The sequence below is a fragment of the Catharus ustulatus genome, chromosome 33 (assembly GCF_009819885.2).
Source record: "Catharus ustulatus isolate bCatUst1 chromosome 33, bCatUst1.pri.v2, whole genome shotgun sequence".
Lineage (NCBI taxonomy): Eukaryota > Metazoa > Chordata > Aves > Passeriformes > Turdidae > Catharus > Catharus ustulatus.
Window position 1 is genome coordinate 1924960 of NC_046253.1, and position 23496 is coordinate 1948455.

At 58.6% G+C, this 23496-nt stretch overlaps 1 protein-coding gene across 2 annotated transcripts in view; it reads left to right on the forward strand.

Annotated features, from left to right (window-relative positions):
- The first annotated feature begins 229 nt into the window (after positions 1-229).
- C3 (complement C3) overlaps positions 230-23496 on the forward strand; it is a 40996-nt gene continuing 17729 nt past the window's right edge. Inside the window, exons 1-24 of one of the 2 annotated variants that reach the window (XM_033083824.1) lie at positions 230-363; positions 4273-4465; positions 5490-5649; positions 7461-7531; positions 7626-7720; positions 7804-7886; positions 7988-8078; positions 9274-9376; positions 10013-10133; positions 10635-10750; positions 11687-11833; positions 13110-13322; positions 13397-13591; positions 15181-15342; positions 15917-16046; positions 16725-16796; positions 17649-17849; positions 18792-18927; positions 19546-19631; positions 20650-20789; positions 20877-21089; positions 22041-22107; positions 22880-22966; positions 23067-23270. In XM_033083824.1, the coding sequence (XP_032939715.1) occupies positions 272-363; positions 4273-4465; positions 5490-5649; positions 7461-7531; positions 7626-7720; positions 7804-7886; positions 7988-8078; positions 9274-9376; positions 10013-10133; positions 10635-10750; positions 11687-11833; positions 13110-13322; positions 13397-13591; positions 15181-15342; positions 15917-16046; positions 16725-16796; positions 17649-17849; positions 18792-18927; positions 19546-19631; positions 20650-20789; positions 20877-21089; positions 22041-22107; positions 22880-22966; positions 23067-23270 (3178 nt within the window). In that variant the 5' untranslated portion in view covers positions 230-271. The remainder of the gene's footprint in view (positions 364-4272; positions 4466-5489; positions 5650-7460; positions 7532-7625; positions 7721-7803; positions 7887-7987; positions 8079-9273; positions 9377-10012; positions 10134-10634; positions 10751-11686; positions 11834-13109; positions 13323-13396; positions 13592-15180; positions 15343-15916; positions 16047-16724; positions 16797-17648; positions 17850-18791; positions 18928-19545; positions 19632-20649; positions 20790-20876; positions 21090-22040; positions 22108-22879; positions 22967-23066; positions 23271-23496) is intronic. The other variant, XM_033083825.1, reaches the window with a different exon arrangement.

Sequence of the window (23496 nt, forward strand, 5' to 3'; positions counted from 1 at the left end):
TCCTCAACCCCACCCCCACCCCCACACAGGTGGCCGCAGGTGGCCAAGAGTGGCCAAGAGTGGCCGTGGGTGGCCGTGGGTGGCCGGGGGTGGCCGTGGGTGGCCGCAGGTGGCCGGGGGTGGCCGGGGATGACCGGACCCCCCCTCCCCACCCCCCTCCCATGGGTGGCCCCAGGGCTCGCGTTACCCATTAACCACCAGGGCCACCATAAAGGGACCCCCGCTGGCCCCTGGTGGCCGCTGTCGCTGTCGCTGTCGCCTCCCTGCGGCCATGGGGGCTCCGGCGCTGCGCCCCCCCCGCCTCCTCCTCCTCCTCCTCTTCGGCCTCGCGGCGCTGCTCGGGACCCCCGCCCGCGCCAAGCTGTGAGAGATTGGGACCCCCGCCCACCCACCTGTGGGACCCTCACTCACCTATGGGATCCCCCAATTAATGGGACCCCCGCCCACCCACCTGTGGGACCCCCACTCACCCATGGGACCCCCACTCAGCCATGGGACCCCCACCCACCTAAGGGACCCCCACCCACCCATGGGACCCACTCACCCGCCTGTGGGACCCCCACCCCATCCATGGGATCCCCGCCCACCTGTGGGACCCCCGCCCACCCACCTGTGGGACCTCCATGGAATCCCCTCTTATGGGACCCCCATGGAATCCCCATTTTTGGGATCCTCCACCCATGGGACCCCCTCCAAATCCATGGGACCCCCCACTCATCCCACCCATGAGACCCCCCATGGAATCCCCTTTTTTTGGGACCCCCAACCCATGGGAGCCCCACTCATCCCACCCATGGGACCCCCATGGAATCCCCTTTTTTGGGACACCTTACCCATGGGACCCCCCCCCCCCCCAAATCCATGGGATCCCCACCCATGGGACCCCCATGGAATCCTCTTTTATGGGACCCCCACCCATGGGACCCCTCCCAAATCCATGGGACCCCCACGCAATTCCCGAATTTGGGACCCCCACCCATGAGACCCCCATGGAATCCCCATTTTTGGGACCCCCACCCATGGGAACCCCAATTCATAGGACCCCCACTCATCCCACCCATGGGACCCCCAGGGAATCCCCTTTTTTTGGGACACCTTACCCATGGAACCCCCCCCAAATCCATGGGATCCCCACCCATGGGACCCCCATAGAATCCTCTTTTATGGGGCCCCCATGGAATCCCCATTTTTGGGACCTCCCAAATCCATGGGACCCCCATGGGACCCCCACCCATCCATGTGACCCCCCCATGGAATCCCCTTTTTTGGAACCCCCCCAAATCCATGGGACCCCCACCCATGGGACCCCCATGGAATCCCCTTTTTTGGGACCCCCTCACCCTTGGGACCCCCCCCAGGATCTCCCTTGGGCTCTCCCCACCCAATCTCCATTTTTGGGACCCCCAGGACCCCCCTCCCGCGCCCGTGGGACCCCCAAGAACTTTTGGGGATCCCCCAAAATTCGGGATCTCAAAAAGAAAAAACCAAAACCCCCCAAGGGACCCCCCCAAATCCCCCAAAACTGCAAATCTCGGGGTGCCAAGTGATTTAGGAACCCATTGTGGGGTTTGTGAGGTGATTTAGAAACACATTTTGGGGTGGATTGGGTGATTTAGGTTCCCATTTTGGGGTGGTTTAGGTGATTTAGGATCCCATTTTGGGGTGGTTTAGGTGATTTAGGATTCCATTTTTGGACTGTGTTCGGTGATTTAGGAACGAATTTTGGGGATTTTTTGGGGTGATTTTAGGTGATTTGGGAACACATTTTGGTGTCCCTAGCTGTGTCAGGTGATTTAGGAACACAATTTGGTGATTTTAGGTGATTTAGGATCCCATTTTGGGTGTGTTAGGTGGTTTAGGTGATTTAGGATCCCATTCCAGGCTGGTTTAGGTGATTTAGGAACAATTTTTTTTTAATTATTTATTTTAAGTGATTTTAGGTGATTTAGGAACGCATTTTGGGGATTTTGGCTGTGTTAGGTGATTTAGGAACAAATTTTGGGGATTTCGGATGGTTTAGGTGATTCGGGAACATTTCAGGGTGGGTTAGGTGATTTAGGATCCTATTTTGGGTGTGTTAGGTGATTTAGGAACACATTTTGGGGTTTTTGGACCATTTTAGGTGATTTAGGATCACATTTTGGGGGTTTTGGAGTGATTTTAGGTAATTTAGGAACGCATTTTGGGGTGATTTAGGTGATTTACAATCCCATTTTGGGCTGGTTTAGGTGCTTTAGGATCCCATTTCAGGGTGACCATGGTGACCCCGGCTGTGCTCCGGTCGGAGTCCGAGGAGCTGCTGGTCCTGGAGGTTTTGGGGATTTGGGTTCCCATTCCAGGGTTGATTTAGGATCCCATTTTTGGGAATTTTGGATGGTTTTTAGGTGATTTAGGATCCCATTTTGGGTTGGTTTAGATGAATCAGGATCCCATTTTTGGGATGGTTTAGGTGATTTAGGATCCCGTTTCAGGCCAGTTTAGGTGATTTAGGATCCCATTTTGGGATGGTTTAGGTGATTTAGGCTCTCATTCCAGGCCGGTTTAGGTGATTTAGGATCCCATTTCAGGGTGACCATGGTGACCCCGGCCATGCTCCGGTTGGAGTCCGAGGAGCTGCTGGTCCTGGAGGATTTAGGATCCCATTTTGGGGTTTTTGAGTGATTTTAGGTGATTTAGGAACGCATTTTGGGGTGATTTAGGTGATTTACAATCCCATTTTGGGGATTTTGGATGGTTTAGGTGATTTAGGATCCCCGTTCCAGGCTGGTTTAGGTGATTTAGGATCCTGTTCCAGGCCGGTTTAGGTGATTTAGGATCCCTTGCAGGGTGACCATGGTGACCCCGGCCGTGCTCCGCCTGGAGTCCGAGGAGCTGCTGGTCCTGGAGGTTTTGGGAATTTAGGATGCCGTTCCAGGGTTGATTTAGGATCCCATTTTTGGGGATTTTGGATGGGTTTTAGGTGATTTAGGATCCCATTTTGGGTTGGTTTAGTTGATTTAGGATCCCATTTTGGGTCCCGTTTTGGGTCGGTTTAGGTGATGTAGGATCCCATTTTTGGGATGGTTTAGGTGATTTAGGATCCTGTTCCAGCCTGGTTTAGATGATTTAGGATCCCATTTTGGGTTGGTTTAGTTGATTTAGGATCCCATTTTGGGATGGTTTAGGTGATTTAGGATCATTTCAGGGTGACCATGGTGACTCCGACCGTGCGCCGGTTGGAGTCCGAGGAGCTGCTGGTCCTGGAGGCCCCCAGGGTGGTTTTGGGGATTTAGGATCCTGTTCCAGGGTTGATTTAAGATCCCATTCCAGGCCAGTTTAGTTGATTTAGGATCCCATTTAGGATCCTGTTTTGGGCCGGTTTAGGTGATTTAGGCTCCCTTGCAGGGTGACCATGGTGACCCCGGCCGTGCTCCGCCTGGAGTCCGAGGAGATGCTGGTCCTGGAAGTTTTGGGGATTTAGGATCCCATTCCAGGGTTGATTTAGGATCCCGTTTTGGGGGATTTTGGATGGTTTAGGTGATTTAGGATCCTGTTCCAGGCCGGTTTAGGTGAATTAGGATCATTTCAGGGTGACCACGGTGACTCCGGCCGTGCTCTGGTTGGAATTCGAGGAGCTGCTGGTCCTGGAGGCCCCTGGGGTGGTTTTGGGGATTTAGGATCCCGTTCCGGGCTGGTTTAGGTGATTTGGGATCCCGTTTTGGGCCGGTTTAGGTGATTTAGGAACATTTCAGGGTGACCATGGTGACCCCGGCCGTGCTCCGGTCGGAGTCCGAGGAGCTGCTGGTCCTGGAGGTTTTGGGGATTTAGGATTCCATTCCAGGGTTGATTTAGGATCCCATTTTTGGGGATTTTGGATGGGTTTTAGGTGATTTAGGATCCCATTTTGGGTTGGTTTAGTTGATTTAGGATCCCATTTTGGGCTGGTTTAGGTGATTTAGGATCCCATTTTGAGATGGTTTAGGTGATTTAGGATCCCATTTGAGGGTGACCATGGTGACCCCAGCTGTGCTCTGGTTCGAATTCGTGGAGCTGCTGGTCCTGGAGGCCCCCAGGGCTGGTTTAGGTGATTTAGGATCCCATTTTGGGTCACATTTTGGGCTGGTTTAGGTGATTTAGGAACATTCCAGGGTGACCATGGTGACTCCGGCCGTGCTCCGCCTGAAGTCCAAGAAACTGCTGGTCCTGGAGGCTCCCGGGGCTGGTTTAGATGATTCAGGATCCCATTTTGGGTTCCATTTTGGGCCGGTTTAGGTGATTTAGGCTCCCTTGCAGGGTGACCATGGTGACCCCGGCCGTGCTCCGGTTGGAGTCCGAGGAGCTGCTGCTCCTGGAGGCTCCCGGTTTGGCCGCGGCCGCCGAGGCCTTGCTGCTGGTCCAGGATTTCCCCCAGAAGCGCCAGGTCCTGTTCCAGACCCACGCCCAGCTGAGCCCGGACCAGGGCATGATGGCCACGGTCACCATCAAGGTAGGGTGGCCTTGGCACTGTCACCTCCCACTGGGTCGTTGTCATCACCCCCGAGCCATTGTCACCTCCCCCCGGGTGGTTGTCACCACCCCCTGAGGTGGTGATGTCATTGTCACCTCCCTCGGGTCGTTGTCACCACCCTCCAGGTCACTGTCACCACCCCTGGTCATTGTCACCACCCCCTGAAGTGGCATTGTCACTGCCACCTCCCCATGGTCATTGTCACCTCCCCCTTGTCATTGTCCCCACCGCACGGTCACTGTCACCACCCCCTCTTCGTTGTCTCCACCCCTGGTGGTTGTCACCTCTCCCCGGGTGGTTGTCACCATCCCCCGAGGTGGCATTGTCATTGTCACCACCCCCTGGTCGCTGTCACCACCCCCGAGTCGTTGTCACCGCCCCCTGAGGTGGCATTGTCACTGTCCCCACCCCCTGGATCACTGTCACCACCCCCTGGTCATTGTCGCCATCCCCCTGCTCACTGTCACCTCCCCCTGGTCACTGTCACCACCCCCGGGTCATTGTTACCACCCCCCTGGTCATTGTCACCACCCCCTGAAGTGGCATTGTCATTGTCACCACCCCCAGGTCATTGTCACCTCCCCCTGCTCACTGTCCCCACCCCCGGTCACTGTCCGGGGTCACTGTCACCCCCCCGGTCCCCGTCCGGGTCATTGTCCCCGTGGTCAGTGGTGGCCGGGATGGGAAATGGCGGCCGGACCTTGGAATGGCCGGAGGGGAGGGGACAGAGGGGTGGCCACTGCTGCTGTCCCCTGTCCCCACTGATGTCCCCAATGTCCCCACTGATGTCCCCACTGTCCCCTGTCCCCACAGATGTCCCCAATGTCCCCATTGTCCCCTGTCCCCCTGGGTGTCCCCAAGGTCCCCAATGTCCCTTTAGATGTCCCCACTGTCCCCAATGTCCCCAGTGTCCCCACTGTCCCCAGTGTCTCCACTGTCCACAATATCCCCAATGTCCCCAGTGTCCCCACAGATGTCCCCACTGTCCCCAATGTCCCCGCAGGTGCCCGCCAAGCTGCTGCCGCCGGCGCCGGGGAAGCAGTTCGTGACGGTGACAGCGCGGGTGGCCGATGTGATACTGGAGAAGGTGCTGCTGGTGTCACTGCAGAGCGGCCACATCTTCGTGCAGACCGACAAACCCATCTACACCCCCGGGGCCACCGGTGAGCCGGGGACAGCGGGGGCACTGCGGGGACACTGCGGGGACACTGCAGGGACACTACGGCGACAGCTCAGGGACAGTGAAGGACAGAGGGGGACACTGCAGGGACAGTGAAGGACAGCTACAGCCGCTGCCGGGACAGTGGAGGACACTGCAGGGACAGAGCAGGGACAGCTGGAGACAGATGGGGACACTCTAGGGACACTGCAGGGACAGCTGGGGATACATGGGGACTCTGTGGGGACAGCTGGGGACACTGCAGGGACAGAGCAGGGACAGCTGGAGACAGCTGGGGACACTCTAGGGACACTGTAGGGACAGCTGGGGGCAGCTGGGGACACTCTAGGGACACTGCAGGGACAGCTGGGGGCAGCTGGGGACAACAGGGGACAACGGGGGACAGTGGAGGAACACTGTGGGGACAGTGGGGGACACTGCAGGGACAGCTGGGGACATTGTGGGGACAGCAAGGGACACATGGGGACAGTGGGGGACACATGGGCACAGCAGGGGACAGCTGGGGACACCACATGGACTGCTGGGGACACCGCAGGGACATCACAGGGACACTGCAGGGACAGCTGGGGACAGCTGGGGACAGTTGGAGACAGGTGTGGGGACAGCTGGGGACACCGCAGGAACACCTGGGGATTCATTGGGACATCTGGGGACACTGCAGGGACAACTGGGGACAACTGTGGTTACCTGGGGACATCTGGGGACACCGCAGGGACAGCTGGGGACAACTCTGGTTAGCTGGGGACATCTGGGGGCACCACAGGGACACCTAGGGACATCACGGGGATGGGGACACTGTGGGGACACCACAGGCATGGGGACATCTTGGGGTGCTGACTCCTCTCTTCGTGGCACCTTGGGGACTTGGTGGCACCCGTGTCACCTGTGCCACCCTTCCATGACACCTTAGGGCGTCCCCTCGGTGCCACCTCAGGTGGTGGCAGTGTCACCTCACAGTGCAGGACCCCAGCACCCATTTGGGGACCTCGCTGTGATGTCCCCAGAGGGATGCAGTGTCCCTGTCCTGTCCCTGCTCACCTTGTCCCCAGTGTCCCCTCCCAGTGCTGGGTGTCCCCAAACCTGGCCTCACCTTGTCCCCAGTGTCCCCCCACCTTGTTCCCAAGTGTCCCCACTCTGTCCTTGTCCCCTCTCACCTTGTCCCCAGTGTCCCCACCCACTGCTGGATGTCTCCAAGTGTCCCCACCCTGCCCTTGTCCCCAGTGTCCTCTCTCACCTTGTCCCCTCTCACCTTGTCCCCTGTGTCCCCTCACCTTGTCCACATTGTCCCCAGTGTCCCCTCACCTTGTCCCCAGTGTCCCCTCTCACCCTGTCCCCCATGTCCCCACCCTGTCCTTGTCCCCATTGTCCCCTCACCTTGTCCCCTGCGTCCCCATCCTGTCCTTGTCCCCTGTGTCTCCAGTGTCCCCTCTCACCTTGTCCCCAGTGTCCGTAGTGTCTCCCACCTTGTCCCCTGTGTCCCCTCTCACCTTGTCCCCAGCGTCCCCTCTCACCTTGTCCCCCTTGTCCCCACCCTGTTCTTGTCCCCTCTCACCATGTACCGCATGTCCCCACCCTGTCCTTGTCCCCTGTGTCCCCAGTGTCCCCTCTCACCGTGTCCCCATTGTCCCCATCCTGTCCTTGTCCCCTCTCACCGTGTCCCCATTGTCCCCTCACCTTGTCCCCTGTGTCCCCATTGTCCCCTCACCTTGTCCCCAGGGTCCTCTCTCACCCTGTCCCCCATGTCCCCACGCTGTCCTTGTCCCCTCTCACCTTGTCCCCATTGTCCCCTCCCAGTCCTCTGCCGCCTCTTCACCGTTGACCACCTCATGCAGCCGATAGCCAAGACCGTCATTGTGGAGTTCAAGGTGGGTGCCCTTGGGTGACACAAGGGTGACACTGGGGTGGGTGACACGATGCCACCCGTGCCACCGTGTCCCCACCCCGCGCGTGTCCCCTCAGACGCCCGACAACGTCATCGTCAAACAAGTCTCGGTGTCGTCCCCGATGAAAACCGGGATCCTGTCCCTCAACCACAACCTGCCCGAGGTCATCAGGTGGGTGTCACCTCCCCCTGTGGTGGCCTGGGGACATCCCCGGAGCTGTCCCCTCATTGTCACCTCCCTGCCACCTCTCGCAGCCTGGGCATGTGGACGATCTCGGCCAAATTCGAGGATTCTCCGGATCAGGTTTTCAGCACCCAGTTCGAGGTCAAGGAATATGGTGGGTGCAGGGATTGTCCCCAAGGGGTGGCACCGGTGTCACCGTGGGGGTGGGGATTGTCCCCAAGGGGTGGCATCGGTGTCACGGTGTCACCCCTGCAGTGCTGCCGAGTTTTGAGGTGTCTGTGGAGCCCGAGGAGAAGTTCCTGTACATCGACCGCCAGGAGGATTTCCGGGTGTCCATCCTGGCCAGGTGACACCAAAAGTGTCCCCTTGGGGGGACAGGGACAGGGAACGGGGACAGGGGACAGGGACAGGGGACAAGGGACAGCTCTGATCTGACCCTGGGAGTGGCATGGGGACAGGTTGGAGGGTGAGGGGGGGACACAGGGGGACACAGGGGGATACGGTGACATCGGTGGTGATGGCAGGGATGAGGTGACAGGGACAGGGGTGACAGGATGGGGACATGGGAACACAGTGACACACAGTGACACACAGTGACACAGTGACATGGTGACATGGTGACATGGTGACACAGTGACAGTGACACACAGTGATACACTGACAGACTGACACGGTGACACACATTGACACAGTGACACACGGTGACACAGTGACACGGTGACACGGTGACAGTGTGACACAGTAACACAGTGTGACACAGTGACACAGTGACACAGTGACACAGTGACAGTGTGACACAGTAACACAGTGTGATACAGTGACACAGTGACACACAGTGACACAGTGACATGGTGACATGGTGACACAGTGACAGTGACACACAGTGATACACTGACAGACTGACACGGTGACACACATTGACACAGTGACACATGGTGACACACAGTGACACACAGTGACATGGTGACACACAGTAACACAGTGACAGTGACACACAATGACATGGTGACACACGGTGACGCATGGTGACACATGGTGACACGGTGGCTGTCCCCAGGTACCTGTACGGGAAGCGCCTGGAGGGGACGGTGATACACAGTGACACACGGTGACACAGTTACACACGGTGACACTGTGACACGGTGACACACAGTGACACACGGTGACCCGGTGACACATGGTGACACAGTGGCTGTCCCCAGGTACCTGTGCGGGAAGCGCCTGGAGGGGGCGGCCTTCGTACTCTTTGGGGTCATGGTGACACACAGTGACACAGTGACACACAGTGACACATGGTGGCACACAATGACAGTGACACACAGTGACCCGGTGACACAGTGACACAGTGACACACAATGACATGGTTACACACGGTGACATGGTGACACACAGTGACACAGTTACACACGGTGACACACAGTGACACACAGTGACCCGGTGACACACAGTGACACAGTGACACACAGTGACAGTGCCACACAATGACACGGTGACACACAGTGACACACGGTGACACACGGTGACACGGTGGCTGTCCCCAGGTACCTGTACGGGAAGCGCCTGGAGGGGACGGCCTTCGTGCTCTTCGGGGTCATGGTGGACGATGAGAAGAGGAGCATCCCGCAGTCCCTGCGGCGCGTGCCGGTCAGCTGCCACTGTCCCCAACCCTGCCACTGTCCCCAACCCTGCCACTGTCCCCAACTCTGCCACTGTCCCCTACCCTGTCCCTGTCCCCAACCCTGGAACTGTTCCCAGTGCTGGCACTGCCCTGTCCCGAACCCTGGCACTGTCCCCAACCCTGTCCCTGTCCCCAACCCTGACCCCAACCCTGGCACTGTCCCCAACCCTCGTGCTGTCCCTAACCCTGTCACTCTCCCTGGCCCTGGCCCCAACCCTGGCACTGTCCCTGTCCTTGTCCCCAACACTGTCTCTGTCCCTGTCCCCAGCCCTGACATTGTCCCTGCCCCCATTCCTGTCCCTGTCCCAGTCCGAGTCCTTGTCCTTGTCCCCAACCATGGCATTGTCCCTGTACCCAACCCTGTCCCCAACCCTGCCCCCAAACCTGTCCTAACCCTGTCTCTGTTCCTGTCCTTGTCCCCAACGCTGTCCCCATGTCCCCAGGTGGTGGACTGTGATGCCAAGGCCTTGCTGTCCCCAGTCCTGTCCTAACCCTGTCCTAACCCTGTCCCCATGTCCCCAGGTGGTGGATGGTGATGCTGAGGCTGTGCTGTCCCCAAGCCTGTTCTAAACCTGTCCCCAACCCTGTCCCCATGTCCCCAGGTGGTGGACGGTGACGCCGAGGCCGTGCTGTCCATGGCTCACCTGCGCGAGCGCTTCCCCAACCCCCAGGAGCTCGTGGGACACTCCCTCTATGTCACTGTCACCGTCATCACCGAGTCAGGTCTGTGTGGGGACACGGGAGGGGACAGGGACAGCGAGGGGACACACAGGACACGGTGGGCGACAGGAACAGTGGGGGGAGACAGGTCAGGAATGACGGGGGGACAATGGGGACAGGGACAGTGAGGGGACACATGGGACAGCAGGGGGACATGGGGGGACAGAGACAGTGGAGGGACACCTGGGACAGGGGACAGGGACCCCAGGTGACACCACGGTGTCCCCACAGGCAGTGACATGGTGGAGACAGGGGGACACAGGGAGGGGACGGGGACAGTGAGGGGACACAGGAGGGACACCTGGGACAGGGGACACCTGGGATGGGTCACAGGGACCCCAGGTGACACCACGGTGTCCCCACAGGCAGTGACATGGTGGAGGCCCAGTGCGGTGGTGGCAGGGGGACACAGGGAGGGGACAGGGACAGTGAGGGTACACCTGGGATAGAGGACACCTGGGATGGGTCACAGGGACCCCAGGTGACACCGCGGTGTCCCCACAGGCAGTGACATGGTGGAGGCCCAGCGCGGTGGCATCCAGATCGTGACGTCCCCCTACAGCATCCACTTCACGCACACCCCCAAGTACTTCAAACCGGGGATGCCCTTTGACCTCACGGTTGGTGACATCTTGGGGACAGTGGTGGCCTGGTGTGGTGGCACAGGGGGTGGCCTGGCCTGGGGTGGGGACGGGGCACAGCTGGGGTTGGGGGTGGAGGAGATGGCTGGAGGTGATGTCCCTGTGTCACCTGAGAGGGGCTGGGGACCGCGGGCTGTCCCTGTGGCACTGGGGTGGCCCTTCCTGGTGGCAGTGTCCCCTCCCAGTGTCACCACCCCATCCCAGTGTCATTGTCCCTTCCTGGTGCCATCATCCCTTCCTGGTGGCAGTGTTCCTTCCCAGTGCCACCACCGCATCCCAGCGTCCTTTTCCCAGTGCCACCATCCCTTCTTGTGGTGCCACCACCCCATCCCAGTGTCCCGTCCCAGTGCCACCACCCCATCCCAGTGTCCCTTTCCAATGCCACCACCCTGTCCCAGTGCCACCACCCCATTCCAGTGTCATTGTCCCTTCCTGGTGCCATCATCCCTTCCTGGTGCCAGTGTCCTGTCCCAGTGCCACCACCGCATCCCAGTGTCCCTTTCCAGTGCCACCAACCCTTCCCAGTGTCATTGTCCCTTCCCAGTGTCACTTCTCAGTACCACCAGCCCTTCCGAGTGTCATTTTCCCTTCCCAGTGCCACCATCCCTTCCCAGTGCCCCTTCCCAGTGCCACCACACTGTCCCAGTGTCCCTTCCCAGTGTCATTGTCCCTTCCCAATGCCACCATCCCTTCCCAGTGGCCTTTCCCAGTTCCACTACCCTGTCCCAGTGTCCCTTCCCAGTGCCACCATCCCTTCCCAGTACCCCTTCCTGGTGCCACCACCCTGTCCCAGTGTCCCTTCTCAGTGCCACCACCCTGTCCCAGTGTCCCTTCCTAGTGCCACCACCCTGTCCCAGTGTCTCCTCACTCCACGTCCCCCTGTAACGTCCCCGTGTCCCCCGCTGTCCCCTCCAGGTTTATGTCACCAACCCCGACCAGTCCCCGGCCCCGCGTGTCACCGTCCAGGCCGATGGTTTCCAGGGCCAGGTGTCCACCCAGCGCGACGGCACGGCCAGGCTGGTGCTCAACATGCCGGCCAACAAGGACAGCGTGCCCATCACCGTGAGTGGGGACACCGCGGTGGCCCTGGGGTGGCCCAGGGGCTGGGCGAGTGACCTGGGGCTTGAGGTGGCCGGAGTGAGGCATGGTTGTGGTCACCAAGGGACGGGACAGCAGGATTGGGGGCCAAGACCTCCAGGGTGGGCAAGAGCTCTGTGGTGGCCGAGACCTTCATGGTGGCCAAAACCTCCATAGTGGTGACCAAGACTCCATAATGGCCAAAATCTCCATGATGACCAACACACCTCCATGGTGGCCAAGACCTCTGTGGTGGCCAAGACCTCTGTGGTGGCCAAACCCTCCTCAGTGGTGACCAAGTCCTCTATGGTGACCCAGCCCTCCACAGAGGTGGTCAAGACCTCCATAGTGGTGGCCAAGACCGCCACAGTGGCCAAAATCTCCATGATGACCAACACACCTCCATGATGGCCAAGACCTTTATGGTGGCCAGAACCTCCATAGTGGTGGCCAAGACCTCTGTGGTGGCTGAGATCTCCACAGTGGTCAAAATCTCCGTGATGACCAGCCCACCTCCATGGTGGCCAAACCCTCTATGGTGGCCAAGACCTTTATGGTGGCCAAGACCTCCATAGTGGTGGCCAAGACCTTTATGGTGGCCGAGACCTCCACAGTGGCCAAAATCTCCATGATGACCAGCACACCTCCATGATGACCAAGACCTCCATGATGACCAAAACTTTTATGGTGACCAAGACCACCACAGTGGCCAAGACCTCCCCAGTGGCCAAAATCTCCATTATGACCAACACACCTCCATGATAGCAAAGAACTTTGTGGTAGCCAAAACCTCCATAATGGTGGCCAAGTCCTTCATAATAACCAACACACCTCCATGATGGCCAAGACCTTATGGTAGCCAATACACCTCCATGATGGCCAAGACCTCCATGATGACCAACACACCTCCATGATGGCCAAGACCTTTATGGTAACCAAAATCTCCATGATGGCCAACATACTTCCATGATGGCCAAGACCTTCAGGGTGGCCAAAACCTCCATGATGACGAACACAATTCCATGATGGCCAAGACCTTTATGGTGGCCAAAACCTCCATAGTGGTGGCCAAGACCTCTGTGGTGGCCAAGACCTTCATGGTGGCTGAGACCTGCACAGTGGCCAAAATCTCCATGATGACCAACACACCTCCACAATGACCAAGCCCTCTGTGGTGGCCAAGCCCTCTGTGGCGGCCAAACCCTCCACACTGACCCCACCCCAGCCCCGCTGACCGAGTGCCACCGTTTCCCCATCCCAGGTGCGCACGGCCCAGGCAGGGCTACCCGCCGAGCGCCAGGCCTCGCGGCAAATGACGGCCGAGGCCTACCGCAGCCAGGGCAACTCGGGCAACTTCCTGCACCTGGCGGTGCCCGCCACCGAGCTACAACCCGGCGACAACCTGGCCGTCAACTTCCACCTCAAGACCAGCAACAACAACGTCCGGAACTCCGTCCCGTTCTTCACCTACGTGGTGGGTACCGCCGCTCCCTCGGCTTGGGCCGCCTGGGCGCGCAGGTGGCCACCACGCCGGCGTTTTCTTCGCAGATCATGAGCAAAGGCCGCATCCTGCGAGCCGGCCGGCAGCGGCACGAGGCCGGCCAGAGTTTGGTGACCATGACGCTGCCGGTGACACCCGATCTCATCCCCTCGTTCCGCATTGTGGCCTATTACTTCGTGCTGCCCGGCGAGATCGTAGCCGACTCCGTCTGGGTGGACGTCAAGGACACCTGCATGGGCACGGTCGGTGGCCACCGCTGGCCCCAGGGGTTCTTAAGGGACTTGGGGGTCCTTGAGCGACCTGGGTCGTCCTTGAGGGACTTTTGGAAGGGTTTGAGAGCACCTGGAGGGACTTGGGGGCTTTTGAGGGACTTGGGGGACTCATGACGGACTTTTGGAAGGGTCTGGAGGGCTCTTGAGGAGTTTGGAGGGCTCTTGAGGGGTTTGGGGGCTCCTTGAGGGATTTGGGGGGCCCTTGAGGGTCCTGGTGGGCTCTTGAGGGACTTTTGGAGGGGTCTGGACACCTACATGGACATGATTGGTGGCCACTGCTGGCCCCAGGGGCCCTTGAGGGACTTTTGGAAGGGTTTGGGGGACCCTTGAGGGGTTTGAGGAGCCCTTGAGGGACCTAGGGGACTCATGAGGGACTTGCGGGTCCTTGAGGGGTTTGGGAGGCCCTTGAAGAACTTTTAGAAGGGTTTGGGGAGGGCCTTGAGAGAGCTGGGGGCTTTTGAGGGATTTGAGGGGCCCTTGAGGTACTTTTGGAACGGTTTGGGGGGTCCTTGAGGGACCTGGGGGTTTTTGAGGGACTTGGGGGGCTTTTGAGGGACTTTTGGAAGGGTTTGGGGGGCTCTTGAGGGGCTCAGGGGTCCTTGAGGTATCTGGGGAGCCCTTGAGGTGTTTGGGGGCTCTTGAGGGACTTTCGGAGGGGTCTTGACACCTGCATGGGCACGGTCAGTGGCCACCGCTGACCCCAGGGGCCCTTGAGGGATTTGGGAGATCCTTGAGGGACTTTGGGAGAGGTTTGGGAGCACCTTGAGGGAACTGAGGGGCTTTTGAGGGACTTTTGGAAGGGTCTGGGAGGCTCTTGAGGGATTTGGGGGGATCTTGAGGGACTTTTAGAAGGGTCTGGGGGACTTGGGGGGCCCTTGAGAAGTTTGGGGGAACCTTGAGGGTCCTAGGGGGCTCTTGAGGGACTTGGAGGTCCTTGAGGGACTTGGGGGAGGGGCTCTTGAGGGACTTTTGGAAGGGTTTGGGAGGACCTTGAGGGACTTGGGGGCTTTTCAGGGACTTTTGGAAGGGTCTGGGGGGCTCTTGAGGGGTTTGGGGGGCCCTTGAGGGACTTGGGGGTCCTTGAGGGACTTGGGGGGGCTCTTGAGGGACTTTTGGAAGGGTCTGAGGGAATTTTGGAAGGGTTTGGGGGATGCTTAAGGGACTTGGGGGATCCTTGAAGGGTTTGGGGAGCCCTTGAGGGACCTGGGGGCTCTTGAGGGACTTTTGGAAGGGTTTGGGGGGCTCTTGAGGGGTTTGGGGGGACTTTGAGGAGTTTGGGGGGTCCTTTAGGGACTTTTGAGTGACTTGGGGGGTCCTTGAGGCACTTGGGGGCCCCTGAGGGATTTTTGGGGTCCTTGAGGGGTTTGGGGGGGACATTGAGGGACCTGGGGACCTTTGGAAGGATTTGGGGGACCTGGGTACCCCCCGGTGGGGATTCGGTGTCACTTGGCCCAGACATGAAGCCCGTGGCCACCAACCACCCCTGGTGGCCCAACCTTGGCATCGCCCGCATTTTTGGGGACACCCTGGGGACGTCACCCTCCCCGTGTCTGTGACAGCTGGTGGTGAAGGGGGCGACAGAAGGTGACAACCGCGTCCACGAGCCGGGGACGCCGATGAGGCTGCGCATCGAGGGCGACCACAAGGCCCACGTGGGGCTGGTGGCCGTGGACAAGGGCGTCTTCGTCCTCAGCAAGAAGAACAAGCTCACCCAGAGCAGGGTGGGTGGCCCTCGATGTCCCCAAGGGGTGGCCATGTGGCTGTCCCCAGCATGCTCAGGTGGTGGCCATCATGGTTGTCCTCTGGTGGTGGCCATGACAGATGTCACTGTCCCCTGGTGGTGGCCATCATGGCTGTCCTTGTTGTCCCCTGGTGGTGGTGGCCATCACAGATGTCCCTGTCCCTGTCATCCCTGAGTGGTGGCAGTGACTGTCACAGCTGTCCCTGGGTGGTGGCAGTAGCCATCTCAGCTGTCCCCAAGTGGTGGCAGTGGCCATCACAGCTGTTCCTACTGTCCCCGAGTGGTGGCAGTGGCCATCACAGCTGTCCCTGAGTGGTGGCAATGGCCATCACAGCTGTACCTGTCCCCACTGTCCCCAAGTGGTGGCAGTCACAGCAGTTCCTGTCCCCACTGTCCCCGCGTGGTGACAATGGCCATCACAGTTGTCCCCGAGTGGTGGCAGTGGCCATCACATCTGTTCCCACTGTCCCCGAGTGGTGGCAGTGGCCATCTCAGCTGTCCCCATTGTCCCTGAGTGGTGGCAGTGGCCGTCACAGCTGTCCCTGTGGGCGCAGGTTTGGGACACGGTGGAGAGAAGTGACATCGGCTGCACGGCGGGCAGCGGCAGGGACAACATCGGTGTCTTCAAGGACGCTGGCCTGAGCCTGGCCAGCAACGTCCAGGTCACCACCCCACAGCGGTCAGGTAGGGACAGCGGCGGTGGCACCTCAGGGACAGGGAGGTGGCACCTCAGGGATGGGGCAGGTGACACTTCAGGAATGTGACACCTCGAGGAGAGGGGAGGTGACACCTCAGGGATGGGGCAGGTGGCACCTCAGGGATGGAGCAGGTGACACTTCAGGAATGTGACACCTCGAGGAGAGGGGAGGTGACACCTCAGGGATGGGGCAGGTGGCACCTCAGGGATGGGGCAGGTGGCGCTTCAGGAGTGGGAGAGGTGACATTCAGGGGTGGAGGAGGTGGCATCTCAGGGATAGAGGAGGTGACACCTCAGGGACAGGGAAGGTGACACCTCAGGGATGGGGCAGGTGGCACCTCAGGGACAGGGGAGGTGACATTTCAGGAGTGGGAGAGGTGACATCTCAAAGATGGAGGAGGTGACACTTCAGGAGTGTGACACCTCAGGCACAGAGGAGGTGACTCTTCAGAGATGACACCTTGGGGATGGGGAGGTCACACCTTGGAGACAGGGAGGTGACACCTCAGGGATGGAGGGGGTGACATCTCAGGGACAGGGGAGGTGGCATCTCAGGGAGGTGATACCTCAGGGACAGAGAGGTGACACTTCAGGGATGGGGCAGTGACCCTGAACTTTGGGAGGTGACACTGTGACATCCTGACCAGTGTCCCCTCTGTCCCCAGAGGTCCACTGTCCCCAGCCTGCCAAACGCAAGCGCCGCTCGCTGGCACTGGCCGAGTACAAGGGCACCAAGGGTAGGTGGCACTGGGCTGTCCCTTGTCCCCAAGGTCACCAGAGCGTCCTTTGTCCCCCTGCGCCTCTGGGGTCACCACGGTGCCCCTTGTCCCCAAGGTCACCAGGGTGTCCCTTGTCCCTGAGGGCCACCAGTGTCCCACAGCATCTTGTGTCCCAAAGGCCACCAGAGTGTCCCATGTCCCAGTCAATACCAGTGTCCCACACCCCTGAGAGCCACCAAGAGTGTCCCATGTCCCTGCAGGCCACCAAAATGTCCCGTGTCCCTGAGGGCCACCAAGAGTTTCTCGTGTCCCAATCAGTACTGGTTTACCTTGTCCCTCAGGGCCACCAGGGTGTCCCATGTCATAAAGACCACTGGAGTGTCCCCTTGTCTCAAAGGCCACCAGTGTGCCATGTCCCAAGGATCCCCAGCGTTTCCCATATCCCAAAAGTCACCAGAGTGTCCCACACCCCCAAGGTCCCCATTCTCAATGTCCCCATCCTCAATGTCCCCATCCCCAACATCCCTAATCCCAACATCCCCATTCCCAACATCCCCAATCCCAACATCCCCAATTCCAACATCTCAAACATCCCCATTCCCAACGTCCCCATGCTTAACATCCCCATTCTCAACGTCCCCATTCCCAAACATCCCATCCCCAATATCCCCATCCCCAACATCCCCATCCCCAATGTCCCCATTCCTGACATCCCCAATCCCAACATCCCCATTCCTGACGTCCCCATTCCCAACCGAGTGCCAGCAGAGTGTCCCACCCTCCCAATGTCCCCATTCCCATCTCCATCCTCAACATCCCCATCCCCGAGGCCGCCGGGGCTGCTCCCAGCCCTGTCCCCGCGTCCGGCAGCGGCCGAGTACTCGGACAAACTGGAACGGAAATGCTGCGAGGACGGGATGAGGGACAACCCGATGGGGCACAGCTGCGAGAAGAGGAGCGAGTACATCCAGGAGGGCGAGCCCTGCGTCCGCGCCTTCCTCGACTGCTGCCGATACATCAAGGCCAAGCGCGACCAGCAGAACGTCTCGCCCAGCACCGGGCTGGCCAGAAGCAAGTGTTGGGTCATGGGGGGTGGGAGAAGGGCGGGGAAGGTTGGGGGAGCCTTGGGTGGAGTTTGGGGGAAGGTTGGGTGTTCCTTGGGTGGGTTTTGGGTGTTCCTTGGGTGGGTTTTGGGTGTTCCTTGGGTGGGTTTGGGTGTTCCTTGGGTGGGGTTTGGGTGTTCCTTGGGTGGGTTTGGGTGTTCCTTGGGTGGGTTTTGGGTGTTCCTTGGGTGGATTTTGGGTGTTCCTTGGGTGGATTTTGGATGTTCTTTGGGTGGATTTTGGATATTCTTTGGGTGGATTTTGGGTGTTCCTTGGGTGGGTTTGGGTGTTCCTTGGGTGGGTTTTGGGTGTTCCTTGGGTGAGTTTGGGTGTTCCTTGGGTGGATTTTGGGTGTTCCTTGGGTGGGTTTTGGGTGTTCTTTGGGTGGGGTTTGGGTGATCCTTGGGTGGGTTTGGGTGTTCCTTGGGTGGGTTTGGGTGTTCCTTGGGTGGATTTGGGTGTTCCTTGGGTGGATTTTGGGTGTTCCTTGGGTGGATTTTGGGTGTTCCTTGGGTGGATTTTGGGTGTTCCTTGGGTGGGTTTGGGTGTTCTTTGGGTGGATTTTGGGTGTTCCTTGGGTGGGTTTGGGTGTTCCTTGGGTGGATTTTGGGTGTTCCTTGGGTGGGTTTTGGGTGATTCTTGGGTGGGTTTGGGACATTCCTTGGATGAAGGTCAGGTGACCCTCGGGCATTCCTTGTGGAATCCTTGGACAACCCTGGGACGAACGTTGGGCAACCCTTCAGTGGCAGTTGGGTGACATTACTTCGGCAAGACAGGGGGCAACACTGGGGTGGCACTGGAGTGACACTGAGTGACACTGGGGTGACACTGGGGTGGCACTGGAGTGACACTGGGGTGACACTGGGGTGGCCCCGAGTGACGCTGGGGCGGTCCTGGCTCCGCTCATCAGGGATGATGCCATCACCCTCAGGCCAGGAGGAGGACGATCTGTTCTCGCCGGACGAGGACATCGTCTCGCGGAGCCTCTTCCCCGAGAGCTGGCTCTGGCAAGTGGAGCAGCTGACGGAGCCGCCCAACGAGCTGGGGTGAGCCTGGAACCCCCTGTCCCACAGATCTGGGGGTCCTCATCCAGCCTGGAACCCCCTGTCACACAGATCTGGGGGTCCTCATCCAGCCTGGAACCCCCTGTCACACAAATCTGGGGGTCCTCACACCCCCCATCCAGCCGCCCTGGGGGTTCCTGTTCAGTCTGGATCCCCTGTCCCACCACCCTGTCCAACCTGGACCTCCTGTCTCACCACCCTGGAGGTCCTCAGACATCGCCTGTCCCACCATCCTGGGGGTACTTGTCCAGCCTGGAACCCCCTGTCCCACCACCCTGGGGGTCCTTGGGCACCTCCTGTCCCACTGATCTGGAGGTCCCTGTCCAGCCTGGACCATCCATCCCACCAATCTGGGGGTCCTCAGACACCTCCTATCCCACCTCTGGGGAGGTCCCATTGTGGATTTGGGATATCTTTGGGGTTTGGGGAGGTCCCACTGTAGGTCTGGAACATCTTTGGAGTTTGGGGATGTCCACCTGTGGGCCTAGGACATCTTTGGGGTTCAGGGAGGTCCCACAGTGGGTCTGGGACATCTTTGGGGACCCCACAAGTCCCAGGGTGACACCCCCTGACCCCTTTGGTCACTCCTGTCCTCCCCAGGGTCTCGGCCAAGACGCTGCCCGTGTACCTGAAGGATTCCATCACCACCTGGGAGGTCCTGGCCGTCAGCCTCTCCCCCTCCAAAGGTACGGGGTCACGGAGGCCCTCAAACCTTGTGGGGGGTCCCTGAGACCCGAAGGGTCCCCTAAAGCCTGGAGGGGTTCACTGGGACTTGAGGGGTCTCCCAAATCTTTGGAGATGCCCCAAAGCTTGGTGGTCTCGCTTGGGATTTGAGTGATCTCTGGGGTTTGAGGGGTCTCCTTGGGGTTTGAGGGATCCCCTAAATTTTGGGAGAATTTCATGGGATTTGAGGGATCTTCTAAACCTGGGAGAGCTCTGGGGTCTTGACAGATCCCTAAAACTTGTGAGGACTCCTTCTTGGATCTTGAGGAATCTCCCAAACCATGAGAGGATCCCACAGCTCTTGATGGATCCCTTAAACCTTGGGAGGAGTCCATGGAACTTGAGGAACCTCCCAAACCTTGGGAAGATCCCACAGTGCTTGATAGATCCCCTAAACCTTGTGAGGATCCCATGGAACTCAGGGGATCTCCTAAACTTTGGAATTCAAGGGATCTTCTAAACCTGAGAGAGCTCTGGGGTCTTGATGGATCCCCCATCCTTGGGAAGACTTCATGAATCCCCTAAATCTTGAGAGGATCCCATGGAACATGAGAAATCCCCTAAATCTCGTGAGAATCCCCTAAACTTTGGGATTCAAGGGATCTTCTAAACCTAGGAGAGCTCTGGGGTCTTGATTGATCCCCTAAACCTTATGAGGATCCCACAGAACATGAGGGATCCCCTAAACCTCGTGAGGATCCCATGGGGCTCAAGAGATCCCCTAGATTTTGGGATTCAAGGGATCTTTTAAACCTGGGAGAGCTCTGGGGTCTTGATGGATCCCTTAAACCATGAGAGGATCCCATGGAATTTGATGGATCCCCAAAACCTCTTGAGGATCCCACAGAACCTGAGCAACCTCCCAAACCTCCTGAGGCCTCCCTTGCCACCTTGGGGCCACCTCGGGGCCACCTCAGGGCCACCTTGGGGGGACACCAGCCACCCCCCAACCCCCAAACCCCCACGTGTCCCCACCCCCAGGGCTGTGCGTGGCCGACCCCTACGAGATCACGGTGATGAAGGATTTCTTCATCGACCTCCGCCTGCCCTACTCGGTGGTGAGGAACGAGCAGGTGGAGATCCGCGCCATCCTCTACAACTACTGGCTGCACGACATCACGGTGGGTTGGGGACATTTTGGGGACGCCATTTTGGGACTCAGACACCTCGTGTGATGCCTCGTGTGACGTTGCTGTCCTCGTGTCCAGGTGAGGGTGGAGCTGGTGTACAACCCCGACCTGTGCAGCCCCTCCACGGCCAAGCAGCGCTACCAGCAGGTGCTGCGCATGAAGGCCGAGTCCTCGCGCACCGTGTCCTTCGTCATCGTCCCGCTCAAGCTCGGCCTGCTGGACATCGAGGTCAAGGCCGCCGTCCGCAACCAGTACGTGGGAGATGGCGTTAAGAAGAAGCTCCGAGTTGTGGTGAGTGGTCGCGGTGGCCACGGCACGGTGACGTCGTTGTGTCCTGCTTTGGTGGCCAGGTCTACCACGACAGGTGGTGGCACGTGCGGTCACCCGTGGTGTCCCCAAGGGGCAGTGTGGGGCCGGTCCAGTTTGATACTCTTGTTAATATTTTTATTTGATATCTTCATTGATTTAATATTTTTATTCGATATCTTCATTAATTTAATATTTTGATTCGATATCTTCAGTGGTTTAATATTTTGATTCAATACCCTTATTGATTTAATATTATGATTTGATATTTTAATGATTTAATATTTTGATTCAATATCTTCATTGTTATAATATTTTTAGTCCATATCTTCATTGATTATCTAGATGGGATCAGGCTGACTGTGGCACTTGATACCTTTATTGATTTAATATTTTTATTTGATATCTTCATTGATTTAGCATTTTTATACAATTTCTTCATTGATGATCTGCATGGGATCAAGTCCTGTGAGGGAGCTGGGGTTGTTAATTTTGGACAAGAGGAGGCTCAGGGGAGACCTCATCACTCTCCAGGAGGGTCCGGCCAGGTGTGAGTCGGGTTCTTCTCCTGAGTGACCACTAAGAGGACAATAGGACACAGCCTGAAGCTGTCCAGGACAGCTTTAAACTGGACTTTAGGAAGAAGTTCTTCACAAAAGGGTGGTCAGGGAATGTCCAGGGCAGTGGCACTCAGTGGCGTTGGTCACAGGTTGGACGCGATGACCTCAAAGGTCTTTTCCAGCCTGGTCAGTTCTGGGATTCACCCTGGGATGAAGGATTGTCCCCTCAAGATGGCCAAGCGTGGCCTCCTGGGGTTGTCCCAGTGTGTCACTGGGTGTGCTGGTTTATACTGGGAGGCCTTTCCTGGCCAGCTCGGGGGTTTGGGATGGGCAGGACCCCAACCCCACGTTCAGGGCCGGACTCTTTCCTGCACAGCCCGAGGGAATGCGGCTGGAAAAGACGGTGAAGATCGTGGAACTGGACCCGCAGAACAAGGGAATCAGTGAGTGTCATCTTGGGGACAAGGGCCACCCCACTGGGGGTCTGGGACATCTTTGGGGACAAGGGACAGCCCACTGTGGGTTTGGGACATCTCTCAGGACAAGGGACACCACATTGTGTCCTTGGGGACAAGGGACACCCCAATGTGGCTTTGGGACATGGCTGGGGACAAGGAACACCTCACAGAGGGTCTGAGACATCTTTGGGGACAAGGGCCACCCCACTGTGGATTTGGGACATCTTTGGGGTTTGGGGAGATCCCACTGTAGGTCTGGGACATCTCTGGGGACAAGGCACATCCCATTGGGGATCTGGGACTTCTTTGGGGACCAGGGAGGTCCCACTGTGGGTCTGGGACACCTTTTGGGGGTCGAGGAGATCCCACTGTGGGTCTGGGACATCTTTGGGGACAAGGGACACCACATTGTGGCTTTGGGATATCTTTGGGGTTCAGGGAGGCCCCACTGTGGGTCTGGGACCTCTTTGGGGTTTGGGGAGGCCCCACTGGGGGTCTGGGACATCTTTGGGGGCCAGGAAAGTCCAACTGTGGGTCTGGGACATCTTTGGGGAACTCCCACTGTGGGTTTGGGACATCTGGAAGAATCAAGGAACTCCCTCCAAGGTCAGGTTTTGGGGCATTTTGGGGGGACAAAGGACATCCCACCACAGAACTGGGACATCTCAAGGGACAAGGGACACCCTGGCGTGGCATGGGGCTGGGTCACCTCAGCGTTGAGCATTTTGGGGTCACCCACACCCACCCCGCCCCACAGACGGCGTGCAGGAGGAGCGGGTGAAGGCTGCGGATATCTCGGACATCGTCCCCGACACGGAATCGGAGACCAAAGTCAGCATCCAGGGTGAGCACCGAGGAGGGGACACCTGGGGACGTCCTGGGGGACATGCTGGGGGACACCCTGGGGGACATCCTGGGCTGTGACACTCATCCTTCCTGCCCAGGTAACCCCGTGTCCATCATTGTGGAGAAATCCATCGATGGGGCCAAGCTGAAGCACCTGATCGTGACGCCGTCGGGCTGCGGCGAGCAGAACATGATCGCCCTGACACCCACGGTCATCGCCGTCCACTACCTGGACCAGACCCTGCAGTGGGAGAGCTTTGGTGTCGATCGCCGCGCCGGCGCCATCGAGCTGATCAGGAAAGGTGGGAATGGCACCAAAAATGGTCGGAATGTCCTTAAAAATGTCCCCTTCTGTTGGCCAACAGTTGGAAGCCATTCATAGCCACTCCTTGTGTTGGCCAATGGTTGGAGGCCATTGGTGGCTACCTCTTCCATTGACCAATGGTTGGATGACATTGGTGGTCACTCCTTGTGTTGACCAATGGTTAGAGGACATTGTCAGCCTGAGACCACTGCTGGCCACCCGTC